This window comes from Physcomitrium patens, chromosome 18 (genome assembly GCF_059467195.1).
Source record: "Physcomitrium patens ecotype Gransden chromosome 18, ASM5946719v1, whole genome shotgun sequence".
NCBI lineage: Eukaryota > Viridiplantae > Streptophyta > Bryopsida > Funariales > Funariaceae > Physcomitrium > Physcomitrium patens.
This window is the reverse complement of record NC_143427.1, coordinates 14492118-14510962: the sequence shown is the minus strand read 5'-3', so window position 1 is coordinate 14510962 and position 18845 is coordinate 14492118. Positions and strand designations below refer to the sequence as shown.

At 30.0% G+C, this 18845-nt stretch overlaps 1 protein-coding gene across 1 annotated transcript; it reads right to left on the bottom strand.

The window, feature by feature from the left end:
* Positions 1-14572: 14572 nt before the first annotated feature.
* Positions 14573-18249, bottom strand: LOC112295608 (monogalactosyldiacylglycerol synthase, chloroplastic). The gene is made up of 8 exons (XM_024547413.3): positions 17614-18249; positions 16973-17145; positions 16607-16768; positions 16270-16411; positions 15928-16152; positions 15601-15663; positions 15210-15284; positions 14573-14910 (listed from the first exon to the last, which is right to left on the bottom strand). Exons 1-8 carry the CDS (start codon positions 18184-18186, stop codon positions 14659-14661), a joined length of 1665 nt encoding a protein of 554 aa, XP_024403181.1. The 5' UTR covers positions 18187-18249; the 3' UTR covers positions 14573-14658.
* Between the last annotated feature and the right edge of the window lie 596 nt (positions 18250-18845).

The following is an 18845-nucleotide window of genomic DNA, read 5'->3' as shown; positions in this document are numbered from 1 at the left end:
TTTAATAATCTTTAATAAAATATTAATAAAATATTTATTAAATAAAAATAATTTTATACAAATCTAAAAGATATTTCAAATGAATCTAAAAATAGTATTAAAATTTTTCAAATAGAAATCCAAAAGAAATAAAAAAGAAATAAAAATAAAATTCTAAGTAAATACTATAGTAGGTTAAAATTTTATTAATTTTTACTTAAAATTATTTATATCTCAATTTAATAATAAAAAAAATTAAAAAATTAAAAATAATCTAGCTCATAAATTGAAGGACATAATTTATAATCTAATCAGGTGTTGGCCATCCTTCTTTTTTAAACTTAATCTATGTCTTCTAGATTCAATATCTCTTTCTTAAACCATTCACTTGTTTTTAAAATTTACATAAATATAAAAAAGAACTTAGTCAAATATCAATATACAAAAAAAAAAAAAAAAAAAAAAAATCAATTCAACATCAAATTGTTTATAATCTAAGAAACCTTCATTGATCTTCAAAATCCAATTTCTAAAATCCTAATTTACTTCAATATTAATAAATTTTGATCTAACCATCAAACTAAGCTCAAATTTATATCACACATTTAACACAATAGTTGTTACAAATTTACAAAATCGCATCTATAGATGTGCTATAAAATTCATAAATTACACTTAAGTGATTTTTTTTTATTCAATATGAAATAATATCATTCAAAATAATATCAACTTTGTAAAATTTTCATAAGGTCAAAATAAATCCAAATTAGTCAAATCCAATATTCATAGAAATTATATCAAATTTTCTTTTAAAACCTTATATTCCAATTAACAATTTTTTTTTTTAAAAATAAAAACCAATCTGCTATAGATACATAATTTTATGCCTTAGGATTTGATTTCAATCCAAGTTCATTATTGGTTCTTTGTGGGAATCAATCTAAGATTTATCTATATAATTTTTATTGATTTCTATTATTTACTTTTATCTAAAGATACTTATGCTAATATATTTTTTTAATCTACCTTTTTTTGTCTTATTTATAGTTGTACAAAGTAAGTAAAAGTATTATTTTTACAAAAGGCAGTATTAGTACTAAATAATTTTATTTCTTATGTAACTATTTTCTATATTTTTCAAATAATTTGTGATTATATTTTAGAATAAATTATTTCTTTAATATTTTACTTCCTTCTTTCTTTTATTTAATAGCTATTTCATGATACAATATTGATAATAAAGATGTACTTCAATTTTTTTTTTAGTAATCAAGACTAAAATACCATGCAATTTATTCCAGCAAATAACTATAGTAAAGAAGCCAAATTAAGATCTTACAAAGTTCAATGCCAATAGTGTTCTAAGACTAAGCTAGGTGGCATTATGTCTTTTTGTCACAAATATATTAACATTAGTAATAACTTAAATAAGAAGAGTTAAATAGAAATAAGTGAAACCAAACAAACTTGATGATGTCTTGTGGAAAAGCTTCTTAGAAGCTCTATAGAAGAAGATTTGACTTTTTATGTATTTGTAGATGATTGGTAGGTTAAAAACTTAGTTAACAACTTGTTTTACAAGTTGATTTTATGGTGCACATATTAGAAACTTGCCTTACAAGTTAGATATATGTTGGATGACCTATAGAATATATTACATAGTTTCTTAATTAAATAGTATGTGTAGAAGCAAGAGTGAGACCTTCGTCACTCTTATCAAGGCCTTTTTTGTTCTTAGCCTTATTTAAAGAATGTCAAGTCTTTAAATCTTTGGCAATAGTCATTTTACTTTCTTTGTGAATATACATATTATTATTATTATTATTATTATTATTATTATTATTATTTTTTGTCATCTCTTTTTGATATATATCTCAATTATTTATTTATATTATTCAAGTTCTTATTCCTACTAGTTTGAAAAGATTATTAATTTTTTATACTTTTGTTATAAAAATAAAAATATAGTTTTACTTTTATTATTTTATTTTAAAGATTGTAGACTATCTATCTTTAAACTAATATTCTTAGTTTTTCAAAATTTATTATTTTTTTAAAAAAATAGATTATTATTTTTTGTAGAAATTTTCATTTTATATTAGAGGTTTTGGATTACATTCTACTAATTTGATATATGTATTTATTAAAGTTAACTAATATATAGATAGAAAAAAATTATAGATATTATATTTGATAGAAGTGAGATTAGATTTGCAACTATTGTAGATCTTAATAATCTTTTCAATACTTTTAGGTCAAAAATTTTACATATTAAAAATGTCAATTATAGAAGTAATATTCCTATGCATATGGAAGAAATGAACAATGAGGTCCAAGGTCTACACTGAGTAATTGTGTAGTTGAAAGAAGTAAATAGATCAATCTTACAAGTGAATTTATAAAGTCTTATTGCTAAAAATATAAAATAAGCAAAGATTAATATACCAAAATAGTTTAATAGAATAAAATCAATTTTTTTACTATTTTAAAAATAAGTGAAGTTGTATTTAAGGTTATATTATTTTTAATATCTTAATGGACTTATTCAAGTTGGATTTATATATGCACTCTTATATAAAAGTATTCTCTATTGATTTGTATATTTAATAAAAAAAGATTTATAATTTTTATATAATATAAATTCATTTTTAAAAGTATTTAGAACTCTATTTAGAAAATATAATTAAAAAATAATAGAAAAAATTAAATTCTTATTTTTACAATAAAGCTCATAATTAACTAACATTTATATTGTCAAATTCTAAAACCTTGCTTGCAATGTGGATTGGAATGATAAAGACCTTATCAATTAATTTAGATATAAATGAAAAGATAATATCAAAGAACTATTATTAAAAATAGAAAAAAAAAATTATTGAAAAAATTTATTGCTTAAGTTATTACAAGCAAGAATTGATTTTTTGAAAAATACAAAGAACAAAAAATTTATTAGAAAGGAATAAATCAAGTCATGATGACAACTTTTAAGCTTTTAAAATCTTATCTATAAAGGCCCAAACCTATAAAAATTGATATGATATTTTTTAAATCTCTTATTGAGCAAGAAAAGATTCAATGTTGTTAAGAAGGATTATGTATGTATTACAGAAAACCTAAACACATTGCTCAACATTATCCAAAGAAGTAATATAACCAAAAAATGAAAAGATTAGATGTTCTAAATGATTATTTGAGTATTTATTATGATTTGAAAAAATTTATGACTTACAAAAGTCTTGTTAGAGAAAAAATTGTAAAAATAGAGTCTTAATAAGTCATGGAGGCAATTATCTTAGTTTGTTTGGTATTATCTCTTGATTGTAAAAATTAATATTATATTATTGAAACTAATACATATATTGGCTTTTTATTTACATGTATCAAAAATAAAAATAATAATATAATAATTTTTATTATTTATCAAATTTATTGTAATAATATATAAAATATAATTATAGAGAATATTGATCTAATATTTAATATTAAAATATTATTTATATCTACTATTACTAATTTTATTTTTTTAAACTAATTTATTGACTTATAATATAGGTGAGTTAAACATCTTTATTAAAACTTCAAAACTTAAAAAAAAAATTTATGAACTATTATAAGATTTATACTTAAATTTATGGGTTTTTTTAATTTTTAAATTTAATATTATTAATTAATTATTTTATCAGATTATATTATATTTTCTTTAATATTTCAATTTCTAAATAATAATTATATATATATATATATATATATATATATATATATATATATATATATATATATATATATATATATATATATATATATATATATATATATATATATATATATGAAGGAATTAATAAAATTTTAGTCAATTTAAATATAAATCAAAGAAGGTTGATTAATTTGATCTAAAATTTGCATAAAAAAATAGATTACTACTAAGATTTGATAGATTTTAGATATCTTATAACATATTTTATCCTAAAAAAATATTTATAAACTAAATTCTAATTCTTTAAATTAAAATTTAATATTTTTAAAATTTTACTAACAAATAATATAAATATCTATAGATATTTTCTTTGACACGATACCTAAAAAGCTTATATTAGAATTTTTATTAATCTGTATTACCATATCAAAACTTTTTTAGAAAATGCATCAAATTCTTTTTACTATGTTTAAATTAATATCTTATATATAAAAGAAGATAGGCAATAGAAAAAGGCAAGTCCATAATCATATATATATATATATATATATATATATATATATTAAACCTATATATATATATATATATATATATTAAACCTATATATATATATATATATATATATATAGGTTTAAAATTATAAAATATATCAATTTTTCTTCATGATAAAAATAATAAATAAAAATATTTTAATATTATAATTTTGGAATCAAAATTTAAATATAATATTGATAAAATTTTTATTTTATTTTATTTATTAACTAATAAAATATGGTCTTTTTTAGATAAGTTAGCTTATATATAAAGATTTTAATTTTAAAATAATATTTTTAAAATAAAATAATTTTGTAAATAAAAATATATTACCTTTAAGTTAAATCAATATTTATACTTACAAAAAATATTATTTTAATAATATAGACATAACAAGATTTCATACTTTAGATGTAATTGTTAAAATAATATCTACAATCTACTTTATTAATAAATTCTATAGAAATTTTGGATGTAATTAAGTAATTAATCAAAGAATTAAATAATTTTGGATGTAATTAAGTATTTAATCAAAGAATTAAATAATTTTGGATTCAATTAAATTTTAAAAAACTTATACTTCTATTAAAAAGATCCATCTACACAACATCTTCTTTCATATAAATACATTAGGTAATAAGATTGAAAAATTTTAAATCCATATTTGCAACTTGATAGATAAATTTCATCCATTTTCATATTCAACCTTAATACCTATGAAAACATAACCCAAGTTGCTAATGTATCCAATTCTTTATAAGATCTTAATATAAATTTAGTCCAACATGATTATATAATCAAAATAAATTCATGATTTAGGCCTTAATTTTTTTATGCACAAAGTGTCATGTATTACATATTAAGTGCCCTTGTATTTTTTTCACTATCAAGGGCAAAGAAATTTAGGACATTGAAAAAGAATTTTTAAATTAAGAATTAATAAGAAAAAATATGTGTACTAAATGTTTATCTAATTAATCATTTTGATATGTTATTCTTTCTTTGTATACTTGATTATCTTGGTAAATTAAAAGTAAAAAAGATAATCCAAGTAATAATTTTATATTATTTAAAAATAAAATATTACTTATAAAACATATTAGCAAAAAAAACCAATCTTTGATGTCTTTAATGCTACTCTAATTTATTCCAACACCTTACAAACCTCATAAAGACTAAGTTATTTTTGTGGCAAGCACACAAATCTTCTTGGCACTTATTCTACTTATAAAATCTAGTAATTCATACTCAAAGAAGGATATTGCACCTACATGTTCCTAACCTGATTTCTAGACATTAAGTATAAAACATTTGAGATATAAAAAAGTTATTTCAAAAAATTTGGGATAGTAATTTATAAAAAAATATTCATTCATATAATAGGTAAATTTGGAAATGGCTTTAGAAGTAAAAAGTTTACTCTTTCTATTTCATTTCTTCAAAAATAATTGAAACAAACAAATATAATGAGAAATTTGATAATTGTTTAATAATGAAGAAATTATTTTTTAATAAGAGGTTAGATTAGCCTTTGATGCATTATAAGCATCTATGATTGCATTCAAGAATGAAGTGCATATCCAAAGTTATAACCAACGGTAGTTTTTTTAAATGAGTAGATCAAAAGTTTGCTCCATATGATAAGATTATTAGTGCAGTACTTCATGATTCTATTGTAAAGATCTAATTTATTAATTCTTGGATAGCTATGTCTTTTCAATAAGTGTATTTTTCTTCATAACAGCTTCTTTTCAAATAAAGAGGGTAAGAACTAAATCACAAGATTATGATTGCAATGAAGCTCTAAAGATGTTGCTCTATCTTTGTAGAGCATTTTATTATCGATCATTAATTGATTGCAAATAAATATTTTTTAGTTCCAATTTGCTTCTAATAGATACATTCTATAGATATTCATTTAGCAAATTGTTTTTTCAAATATTTTAGCAATCTAAAAGTGAGTGAAGTAGCAAAATTTAATTTTAAGTTTTTTTTAGAGTTTAGGATTTAGCAAAAAGGTGACATTTTTATTGCTATAATAAATAAGGTTTTGAATAAAAAATTACTAAAAAAAGAATGTAGCTCATTCTAATTCAATCCTCCCATTCAAAAGTAGATAAGACATGGATAATGCTCAAAGGACTAAAAATCTAATTGAGCTTGAATTAGTGGCTTTTGTCACTAATACGAGGCAATATGTAAGGTTTCACCTCATTGTCCTCTTAGCTAAGAAGAACATGGTGCCATGATTGCCAAAGAATAGTGTAGGATTTTTGTTATGTACTACTATGCTACTGATTCAAGTTAATCATAAGTTAATTAAATTAGAAACAAAACATCTTAGCAAACATGATATAATGGCATATTTTATGGAAGGAAAATAATCACATGCTATTTTGTGGTTGTGAATTAAGGAATTTAAAAAGACAAGTGTGGATCAAAGAATTCAAAAAGGCAATTGGAGATAGAATGGCATTGAGATGCGATTGAAAAAGAGGTTTTTTAAAATTTTGTGCAACCAAACTTCAATAATACAAAAACTCTTTATATTTATCTTCTATCGCCCTCAATAGAATACATACATTCTTTAAAAGTAAACAATAAGATTTGATCCTAAGCTCTTTGCATTCCAATGTAAATAATAATTAAAAGGATTTCTAGTGAATTTCTAAAAGTTGCATCTCAAATTGCTACTGGGCTTAGAACACTTCTCAATGACAATACTTGAAATTCAATATCTATCAATAAAAATTTCTATGCACTCTTGAAAACAGAAAAATGAAGGCAGAAATGAATAATGGTCATTAACACAAGTAATGGCAAAGAATCAATTATCATTATAGATTATTATAACCTTCTAATTTGCTATTATTTTTGCCTTGCTATAGACCACTTAATCTATGATTGCTTATACATCAAAAATAATAAGGCATTTAATTGTACAACAAAGTCAAAGTTGATTTTTTTTTTTTTTTTTTTTTTTTTTTTTTAATTTATTTAAATATGAGAGTAAGTTTGACAACCTCTTTGTCTACAATTGAAGATTTACAACCAGGAGGCTTAAAACTTCTCTTCCACCTCTTCCAAAATACAGCCAAAATTTGACAATTCTTATAAGATTATTAATTTTTTTATTTAGTGCAAGTAAGAACAAATATACAAGTAACAATATAAGTAGGTCCAATGATTTTTATTTTAATATAGATTTTAAGGATATTCTAAAATATAAGGAAAAAGAGTAGAAAAAAATATATAGGAAGAAAAAACCAATATCCTATAAATCAAGCGTACTTCATTAAATAGCCTATCTTAGTTGGGACATTATCTCTATACGAGCCAAAGTAGGTAACTACTTGATTAATTATGCTACAACTAATCATTTAATTTCTTATGTTATATATAATTACAAATCTTTGTTAAGCCATCAAATCTAACAATTGTCTAACCTAGTCTATGTCTATTCCCTCCCTCTTATTATGATTGAGGAGATAAAATCAATAAATAATCCATACCTTGATCCTATATGTCAAAGTCAATGTAGAAGCATAGATTGAGCATTAATAATAGCCAAGCAACAAATTAAAGCCAAATCCATCAATTATATTAGATGTGAATTGAGCCACTATTCACCTTTAAATACTAGACAAATTCTCTTTGTAGAACCAATTCATTTCCATCAAGAGAGTCAAATTCCAATTGAATCTTACCAAGCAATTACAAATTATGGATTCCAAGAAAAAACTAACTTGGAGTAATTCCTTATAAAAAAAATATATAAACTTGTTGAAAGAAGGAAAACTTTTTAACATAGTTCTATCTAATTGGAAATTGATTCTACCTTTAATGCTATCTTAGAAAGGGGTGGAGGTGCTCACATCTAAAATCCATCTATTCACTAATCGGCATGATTTTTATCATAATGGTATAACCATTCAATCACAATTGCTTCTATTTGTAAGTCAAAGAAAATTATATTCTTATTTTTTTTAAGGCTTCATATTAATGTCAAAGAGAGTCTAAAAGTAGCTCTTACCTAATTATTTCTTAATTAATTATTATTTTGGTAGAAGGATTCTTGACTAGTCTACATGAAATTTTACAAGTGACTTTAAAATCAAGATCTAGTTGAAACAAATAATAGCTCTTTAATTTCTCAACCACATAAATTTATAAAATTTTTATTATCAAAAAAATAAGATATTACCAAAATTGCCCTCCAATACAAAGACTTGATTTTACAAGGAGAGTGTAATTCAATCCAACGAAGCCAAATTACAAGTATTAGAATTACCAAATTGTTTCTTATTCTCCTCCTTCCCTCCATCCATCCCCTTTCTCCTCTTCAACTTGTCTTTACAAAGATTACAACTATATTTCATAATATATAAGGTCTTAATAATTTAAATAGAATTAATATAGTTAGAAATTATTTTTTCTATTTTTTACAAATTTGGATGTCTTTTGTTTTCAAGAACATAGACTTAAAAGAATCTAATTATTAGCAATAAAAATTTCAATTTAGTCGTAAGTAGAGTTTTTCTATTAAAAAGTGGCAATTGAGTATGGTTACAATCTAAATGATATTGAAGCAAGATATGAAGGTATTTGTCTTTGGATTCTTCTAAAGCTTAGTCACTTAATCATTACTTCTAGATACTCTAAGTACAAACAATCACAATAGATTCAATTGAAAGATATTCATGGAGGTGACTTTGCTAACCTAAGCCTATACACATTTACTATGATTTCTAAGAAATGTGCAATGTGAAAAGAACTCTTTTCAATATTACCTTGTGATTGCACGTGGATGTTACTTAGAGAATATAATTTTATTGAGCATTAAAAAGATAAGTTAATATTATATAGCAAGCTGATTTTGAATTATATAAAGTATATTTTTATTCACTTAAGTTAGAAGACATATTTTTGACATTCAATAGGATTTGGTTTTTTTGACACAACATGTAAAAAGAATCAATGTAGGTACTAGCTTGGCTTGAGAAGTGTGATGTATTTGTACAAATCAAAGTGAATTCTATGCCACTATCTACATACTTCATTTAAAGAAAGTATAACCTAATAAATCTTTTATCAATATTTTATACTATCTAGTTGCATGTGACTTAGTAGCAATCTTCTATGTATAAGATGACTTTGACATATTTTAGTAATAATGAGATTCATATGATAATAGGGTAGATTTTTTCAACTAATTTGGATCTTGGATTTATTAGAAAATTAAAGAAAATAATTAAGTACTATTATGGTTTTATTATACAAAAGACTTAAGATTTCAAGCTCAAAAAAATGCTGCTCTGCTAGGAATTCAAGTACCTTATTATGGCTTCCTATAGTAACTTTTTTTAATTTGGAAATTTAGGACAATATCAATATGGTTGTAAATCAATTATTGGTACTTGAGTAGAAAAAAAAAAATGAACAAACTGTGTCATATTATATGAATTTTGGCTTGAGAATGCATTGGGCACGTGGCAAAAAGAAGATCAATCCTAAAATCTGCTCAAGTATCGGTTGTCTTCTTACTCAAATCTAAATGATGAAATTCTACTACCAAAATCTCCCTTTCAAATAGTTTGATTTTTTTCAAATTTCATATATATATAGAAAATCAAGTCTACTATCTTTATAAATAAATTTTATTCCAATCTAATTAGTAGATTGCTAAAGATCTTAGAAATTCTAATTGCCTCTCAAAGTTCAATTTCTGAGACTTCAACCTAATTGAAATTCAATAATCATCAATTTAATTGTCCGATCAAGTTCAAACTTACAATATATATTGAATACATATGTTTCCACAAATCCTTGAAATTTCTCTTATAGATCTATTGCCAAACTTAAAAAATTCTCCAAAAATTATCGTCTATTTTATTTCACAAATCCAGAGTCATCCAAAACAAATTCTGACTTTGCAAAGCTCTTACAAAGTCAATATACAGTCAAATCACTCAAAATTAATTCTCAAAGAAATCTTATCAAGTCTGCTTCTAAATTCCTTCTCTTGATCTCCAAAAAAACCCTTGAACTGCCATAGGAGCTCAGTTTTGTGCCATGGGGTCTGATTTCAATCCAAGTTCATAACCGGTCCTCTCCGGGTATCAACTCTTAGGTTTCTAAGGTAATTTTTACTACAAACTACTCTTAACTTCTTTCCAAAGGTGCCTATATTATTTATTTTTCTAATCTATCTTATTTTGTTTTATTTGTGGTCTTATAAAGTGAGTAGAAGCCTATTTTGTAAAAAAGGTAGCATTAGCACCTTTAATTTTATTTACCCCTTGACTATTATCTATTTTTCTAAGATAATTTGTTTCAATATTTTTAAAATAAGATCTTCAAAATTATGATAATCTCTTCATCCTTTCATCTATTAGCCATTTTACATCATGACAATGATTAGAAGTAAGATACAATAGAAGAAAGTAGAAAATTCTTGCTCAAAAGAAGACTTCCAAGCTAGTAGAGCTTACTTAAGCACTTTTATCATTACAACATTAAAAGATACTAATGAAGTTATTTAGATTGACTAAGATAAGTTAGAGAAAGTGTATAAAAAGTATTATCAAGTACTATATACAACTTCTTTAGAATCCAAAGCCAAGACTAAGGTAACCATACATATATTGAATTTTTTGATATACCAGCTCTCTTATAATATGATCATAGGATTATGGAGACTGATTTCAATAAGAAAATTGAATAAGGCCTTAGTTGATATGGTGCTTGATAAAGATTGAAGGCTTGATGGCATTTTAATAAAATTCTATATTAAATATTGACTAGTAATCAAAGATAATTACTTTTATTATTATTGCAAGAATAATCAATAATTACCTTTTTTTTTAGCTAATAAAGAGACTTATATCTCCATTACAAAAAGATAAAAAAAGATGATCATTACAAACTGGTGTCCCATCACACTTTTGAATGTGGCTTATAAGATCTATCCTAAAGCTCTCTAATCCAAACTCTAATTAGTTTTGATGGAGATTATTATTTTTAGACTAGTCAACATTTCTCTTTATGAAGTTTAGCTTGGATATAATTTTGTTAATTCATAAAACTATGTAATATGCTACTTATTTGAATCAATTAATGATTTTTTTCAAACTTGATTTTTCAAAGGCTTATAATATAAGAGACTAAGATTTTTTTATTTTCAACAATGCTAGCTCTTAGAAAAACTTTAAAATTTGTAGCCATGATAAGATTGCTCTTCTTTGAAGTTTAAGCTTTAATAAAGGTTAAAAGAGCATTGTCTCTTCTTTTTGGAATTGCTTGTATAATGAGAGAAGGTTGTCTATTGGGCCCATACTTGTTTCTATTGGTCACAAAGATTTTCAATAGTATAATCAAAGCAATGATAGATGAGAGGTAAATCAAGGATTATTGTCTCTTAATAGAAGAAAAACAACAAGGTCTAGCATAATATGTTGATGACACTTTTTTTTTTTATCTTTCTTAGAGAAGAAAAATCAATTTCTGAATTATTATACATATTTGATATAAAAAAGAATATGGATAATAATAAAACTTTGTTTGCTATCATGTGTCTTTCTATGACATTCATTTAAGGTGTGCTCTAGTATTGCATATTTTGATTAACTCTTTCTTACAAGAATTCATCAATATCATATGGCGTCAAAGGAAAATATCAATTAGGTTCAATCATATATATTCTTTGAATCTTTTTGTTTTGATTTGATCTGACATATTTGCAAAGGAAAATATCAATTAGGTTCAATCAAAGATTCAAAAATATATATGATCTGACATTCTCTAATAGGACAAAATTAAATTTTTTGTAGATATAATATTGCCAATCAAAAGTCATTGGAAGTATTAATATGGTGAATTTTCAAGATGCCTTAGTTGCCTTCATGATCAAATGGATCTTTAAGGCTTGCAAACCAAGGACTTTGAATCTCTATACTATACTCTAATATAGACTCATCTAATACCAACCATATAGCCATCAGCAATAATATCCTTGATTTGGATACTTCAAATAACCAAAATATTAAGTGAAGTAAGATTCAAAGGTTTGGAACCATATGGATATAGCATGGTGGACTATGGTAATCAACTTAGAGACTGTCTCCCCTTGTTTGCCAAAAAAATTTAGTAATGAATTGCTTTGGTAGTTACATGTTGTTCCACTCAAAGGGCTCAATTTCTTGAGACTCAAGACCTCACATTTCCATTGGGTTGGGCTCAAATAAATCAAAGATGTATAAGTTGATGGACTATTTCTTATTACAAGTAAAGTCAAGGTCAAATTTGGATTATTGCGAATTGAGCTTGGAGCTTAGGCTAGTCATGTTTGCAATATAGAAGGATTGTGGAGATCAACAATGGCTAATTTCAATAGCTATATGGTCAGGCTTGGAAATTAGGTTGGCCACTATCTCCTATCTCCATCCACATTGCTATATCATATGTGGATGATTCTTCACAATATTAGTAAGAATCAACTAGGAAACATCCAAGGTATTCAGATCCTTGTCTCAACTTCCTCATTTTTGGTTTTTCTTGCATCTTACTACTTATAGCCATTACTTCTACCAAGGTTGGAACAAGCTTCTATATTTGATGTAAGGAAAGGTAGAGGCATCCTTCTTTGGATCTAAGTAGTATAAATCTTAAGGCATCTAAGGAACAAACTGTTGTAGTTGTTTTATGGAAGCCTTGAAATATTAGAATGGAACTTTGGTAAGTTTCAATGACTTCATTCAAACAGTCCAGTTCCATTCATGAAATATATATCTTGACTTAGCAAAGAGTTATTTTGCTTCCAACACCAAGTCTTCAAACTTATAATAATCAAGTAGTAAGGTATGTTATCTTTAGAATAGTGCTTTAACCAAAAGATAATGTGGATCAAAGAATGCACAAGTAAAGAAGCTAACATCTTATGATTCATATGGCATAGAGTCATGGCCATCAATGCTTGGCGAGGATTGATTGATAACATGTTAAGTCGTAATTGTCTAGTATGCTTATGAAAGACCAATGAATTAGTACTACACAAGTTTTGGAAGTATTTCTTCGTTCAATGCACTTGGCAGTAAGATATGCATATCTTCAACACATTGAGTCTTGAAATAACCACACAAGGTCTTTGGCGATCTTTGCCATGGTGCTAGGAGATTTTCTCTGAATACCTCTTATACAAGTTCCATAATATTTGGATACAAATTTGCTCAGTAGTATTCTTAATGCTTTGAATTGAACAAAATGATGTCACGTCCAATGCAATAAGGTGGTTGGGTGCTAAAATTATTTAATGCATTTAGTTAGACATCCTAGATTATGGCAAGATAGGGTGGGTCAAAGTACATACTGCTTGTAAAAAGAATGTCCTTTTAAACTTAGCCAAGGTTGAGAAGGGCCCATGGGTGTTACCTCAGTCCGTCGTAGTCTGTCATATTCTTTATTTCTGGGTCAGTCCCCAGGCTGTATTTAGCTGGGATTGGTCATGTACACTATTTATGGCAATGAAGTTTCTCCGTTTATTTCAAAAAAAAAAAAAAAAAAAAAAAAAGTAGGTTTGCCCCACGTATTTCCGAGATGCTCTTGAAGGCAGGGGCGATGCACCAGTCATGGGATTTGACGGGTCAGCATGCTTCTTAACGGACAAACTTTTTATTTAAAAAAAAAAAAAACTAAGATTTTAAAAAGGAAGTTGTTCACCTCGTCTGTGAATGGCACACGGAGATCAGCACTTCGTCCTAGAACGTGAATTGTCGGAGTGATCATCTTCATGGCCATCTGTCCAATCTGCTCCAGTGATGTTGCACATGGCGAGGAAATGACTTCACCATCAGGAGTAGCGAAGAGCTCCGGGGCAGGTATAGATTTACATGTCAAAGCTCTGGATGTAGTCAACTTCCTGAGTTTTGGAGGAATGGACCACGAAAAACAGTCATCCTGTCAGTTCCCAGCTCTGGTTCGCTGCCATGTGGGCGGAACACCCCAGTACAAACCAAAATGTGAACGATATAGGGCAATGAGGGACAGAGCATAATTGACGAAGGGGTTACAGAAGTCTGACAATCCGCCATTTCCCTCCTGATCCAATCACATGTCAAGGCTCTTGTGCTATTCTTAGCGAGTGGCACACAAGGGTGATCCCTAGATTAGTGGGAATCTCGGCCCATCTACTGGCTGGGTCAGGATTATGGCTAAACGTCTTATCGCCATTAGTTTTGGGGGAAGGTCACGCCAACATGCAGAGAACACAAACTGGCATGAAACGTCCATTATGATGCCAAGCGTAGTTTGGGTTAGCACCTTGACAGCAGGGATTCAGATTGCCATTCAGGGAACATTCTGGAAAAGTAGTAAATCCGCAGTCAATCATAGAAGCAATTTATTGAATAGTAATAGGGCCGCATTATCGCCTGGATTGTTCCAAAAGCAAACTAAACCTAAATAAGCCCTCTGTACCTAACATTCAAGTGTTCAAGGTACCTGTGCTTGTTATTCACCATGTCATCTAGATCATGCACTATTTTGAAAACGGCATCGGGTTGTGCTAGCTTTTTACATTGTTCTGCCATTTTACTTAGCTGATCAGCCTTGAAGCCAAACCAGTCTGCAATAATTCTAGATATCTCTTTCGGCTCCTCACAGAAAGTACCAGCGCCATTCTCCACAACAAACGATACGTTTCCAACCTCCTGCAAAAATAAAAGTATGACCACCATCAGAATATGTTGATATTAAGTCCCGTAAACCTGTACCAGTTAACTTGCAACGAAAATCTTTAATTAAGATGATGTGTCCTCGAAATATTTTCGGGATCACATCCTATCTATCCAAGTTTGTCCGCATGTACAATTCCTCTAAATTTTTCATTCATTAGGTAGTGTACTATTTGCATACTTCGCAGAGATCTATGCTAGACTACAAATTTTAGAAAACAAGGAACCGAAATACAAGACATAAAACGGAACTGCAAAAGAACGTAAAATTTTACCTGTCCAGCTATGAAATCAAACAGAAGCATTGGTAGTCCCCTGATCATTGCCTCAGCTATGGTACCAGGCCCTGCCTGTGAAAAGAGACACAAGGATTCTGGTTAGATTGCATGCGCAAGGGGGAAAATAAAATAATGGCCGGAGATTACAAAAGACATGATGCAAACAATGAGTATGCATTTAAAGAAATTTGCAGGACAGTTTCAGCTTTCAAATGAAGGCGATAACCCACGAAAGCACAACACCACGGCTATAGACGAAAAGAGAGCAGCAATCATAAATACAAATGTATTCATTTCCCGTAAACGCCAGATTGAATAAAACTCTGAAAACTCAGCCTGTGCTCAAATCAAAAAAATAATCCATGCTCAAACAGGAGAGATATCTTACCTTGGTTATAATGCAATCGCTCGCTGCCATCCATTCAGACATATTTGTTACAAAGCCGTTGATCTGCACATGAAAGAGACAAGCCATCAAGCGTATGCGGAAAGATAGAGATTTCCCAGACTAATATAACTGTTCACAACACACGACACCGACACCCAATGAATGGGATCAGACAATGCGATGATATGCCCGCCCTGGTGTAAAAGTAAGGACAATTTTCTTCATTCAACAGTAACTGTAAACGATTAGAATGCTAGTTTATTAACAAACAAAAGGTTTGAATCTGTCCTTCAAGTATAGCAGGAATTTTACGTATTCTCAAGGTACCTTTACAGGGATATTCCAGTTCATCGCCTCTAGCTTCTTCACAAGGCGTTTGTTGCGACCACAAACAACCACCAATTGACCAACGGCTTTGCCAGTATTGGCATCATACAGTGATTGTCCAAGGGCACGAGCAGTTTGTTCCACAGGGCCCATGCCCTCACCTCCCCCTACCAAAAGCACAGCAGGAAGGCTCTCGTCCATGTCGAGCTCTTTCCGCAACTCATCCTAGGGCAAGCAACATCCATCTTCATTTGGAGGGCCATAACCAAACTAGAGTTTGATATTGTACAAGGCTGCATTATTTCTGAGCTCATAATTGAATATTGGGCGTGGCATTCAAACCTTGGGACGAGTGAATGTAGCGAAGGAGGGCCGAATGGGAAGCCCATGTACACGAAGTTGAGATTGACGGAGGCCAGCCTTTAAAGCTCTGTCCGCCACTTCTTTTGTCGGGCAGAAGCAGGCAGTCACAAGCTTGTGAAACCTGCCACAAACGAAATATATACGTATGTGTGTGCGTGAGAGAGAGAGAGAGAGAGAGAGAGAGAGAGAGAGAACAAAAAAACCACGGAGCACAAGCAGAGACAATTACGGCGTCTTCTAGTAGAAATAATATGCCTAAATTGTATAAAATGGAGATAAGAAAAAGATGAATTCTACAGGAAAGAAAGTGTTTTACCATGTAGGATGGCAAGTGCTCAGGTCTGTAATGACAGTTGTGAAAGGGATCTTATCAAGTAAGCCCCGAGCTCTTAAAACCCGCAATGGAATATGCTGCATCAACGGATGAACGCTTACGATAACGTCAGGTTGGTATTTTGCCAACCCCTTCGCCACCTCTCTGACAACGAGACAATGGCATAAGTTCCAGGATCAAAACTTTTTAAGATCACTCACACAGTAAAAAGGCCAAGGCTTTAAGTATCCATGCTCCCATACTAACAACGCAGAAGTCCTACGACTAGCTACAAGAAAGATTCGGGCAGCAATGCGGCAGGACTTATTAAAGCCTTAATGATAGTACCAATATCCTGAAGTGGAGTACCGTGCGACAAAAGGAGCTGTTGCGGCCATTTGTGATTGATGCACTAGCTTGGGAGCAGTGCTATGAAACGTAAACCTCCACAGGTTCTCGTGCTTCACCAGAAAGCTGTAAGTTCTTGGAACTTGGTTAAAAGGCCAAGGAGTATGCTCCTTCCATAGATCAATAACGAATACCTGAATTTTGCACCCAACCAACAATATATCGCAACAGAAGGTTGAGACCTCTAGATGATTTAAGTGAATGTCAACGCTGTACATAAATGAGACGTGAAAGGTCCGAACAATCGCAGGGACGGAATCTTCCTGGAAATGGTGAGCATTGAGACTAAACTGCGCGCTAATTTGAGCAGTAGGTAGTCTTGACAGATACTTCTGTGCCCCTGATTAAGATAAAACTAAGCATTACTGAATCTAAAAATTCAGTTAAACACGATGCATTAGATTGCATCGCAGTTGCAATACTTATCCAATCGAGCAAAGACTTATGTTTGAAGCGAACATCATTGCCAACAAAGAAAATTTCAACCACAATTACAGCCATTAGCATTCTGTGACAACTAACAAAGACCTATCAAACTTAGCGCATCTGCATACACGAGAATAAAACAAAATAAATAAAAACAGGGCAATTACTGAACACACCTTGTACTCATCTCCATACTCAAGCTCGAAAGTGGACTTGATTGCTTCCGCAGACGCACGATGGCCCCCTCCAGTGTCACTCATCAGAATCAACACAGTTTTGTGCTTCCTCTCGCTTTGACCCGACGGCTGCGCCTCTTCATTCCCGACCTCTTCTCCTTTCAATTCAATCCCTTTCCCGTCATCGCCTTCAGACAGTTTCCCATTTGGCTGTTGGCTGATGGATGCCCATCCCAATGGCACCCTCTCACAATGTCTACGGATCAAATCATTGAAATGGCGCGCAAAACTGTTCTGCAAACCCTTGCTCGTCGACTGCAAGTCCCCGACTGTCTTTGCAGCCGCAAACACCCCAATTTCCTGACGAGACCGCTTCTGTCGAAGAGCAGGCACCCCGCCCTGGACCCCTTGCGTATCTCGAACCCCATTTGCTCTAATTCCATCCCAGCAACGCCGCGAAGAGACGTTCCCAGCAGCACTAAAGGAGGAACTCAACGAAGCATTCACTACCTTGGGACTAAATCTCACGACGCTACTCTCCCCTAAACCTGCCAACTCCACAGAACAATCCATCGCCGAGCCCTTTCTCCTGCCCGCGCATCAACAAAGGCCTGAGCGCAACCAGCTTCTCTAAAAGATGCAAAAATCCTAACTGGGCCTCCTTCCCCGACGACTAATCAACCGCCGCAACCCTGGACCCCACAACCAGGATGCTACAAATCCACGACAATCCCTCCCAAAATCCACAAGAAATTGCCACTCTACGAAACTGAGACAGAATCTGCCGGAGATAATGCGCAGGGCATATCATATCATGTCATCCAGCCAGCGAACAACCACATCGCCACGTTCATGGTCGTCTCCCATCCAAAATATAACCTCGTCGTCAATGAAGTACGCGAGCAACCAAAGGCGATCCACCTAGTCAGTCCGTCAGTCAGTCTCCTCGTCCACAGTGCAGGAAGGGAATTCTTTTTCTTCCTGTTCTTCATCTACTTCACCAACATTGCATTACATTACATTACATTACTGATAAGCAGGATTGTGCTCCGACGATGCAGAAGCAGCAGCACACTCTGCGACACCAGGCTCCGAATCCCAGCGCCACATGAAAATCCATTTCTATCTGCACAGATAGCCTCGCCGCGTCGTTTGTCAGCCTTCCGACGTGGCGTCCACGTCGACTGACTCCCCCCTCACCTCTCGAGCGCTTCAGTCCTACGTGGCCGCAC

Coding starts and splice junctions, on each gene's coding strand:
- LOC112295608 (XM_024547413.3), bottom strand. CDS start 18,186: ATGGATTGTTCTGTGGAGTTGGCAGGTTTAGGGGAGAGTAGCGTCGTG. Junction 17,146..17,613: donor AGTATGGAGATGAGTACAAG/GTGTGTTCAGTA, acceptor TGCAAAATTCAG/GTATTCGTTATTGATCTATG. Junction 15,664..15,927: donor ACTGGAATATCCCTGTAAAG/GTACCTTGAGAA, acceptor TTTCATGTGCAG/ATCAACGGCTTTGTAACAAA.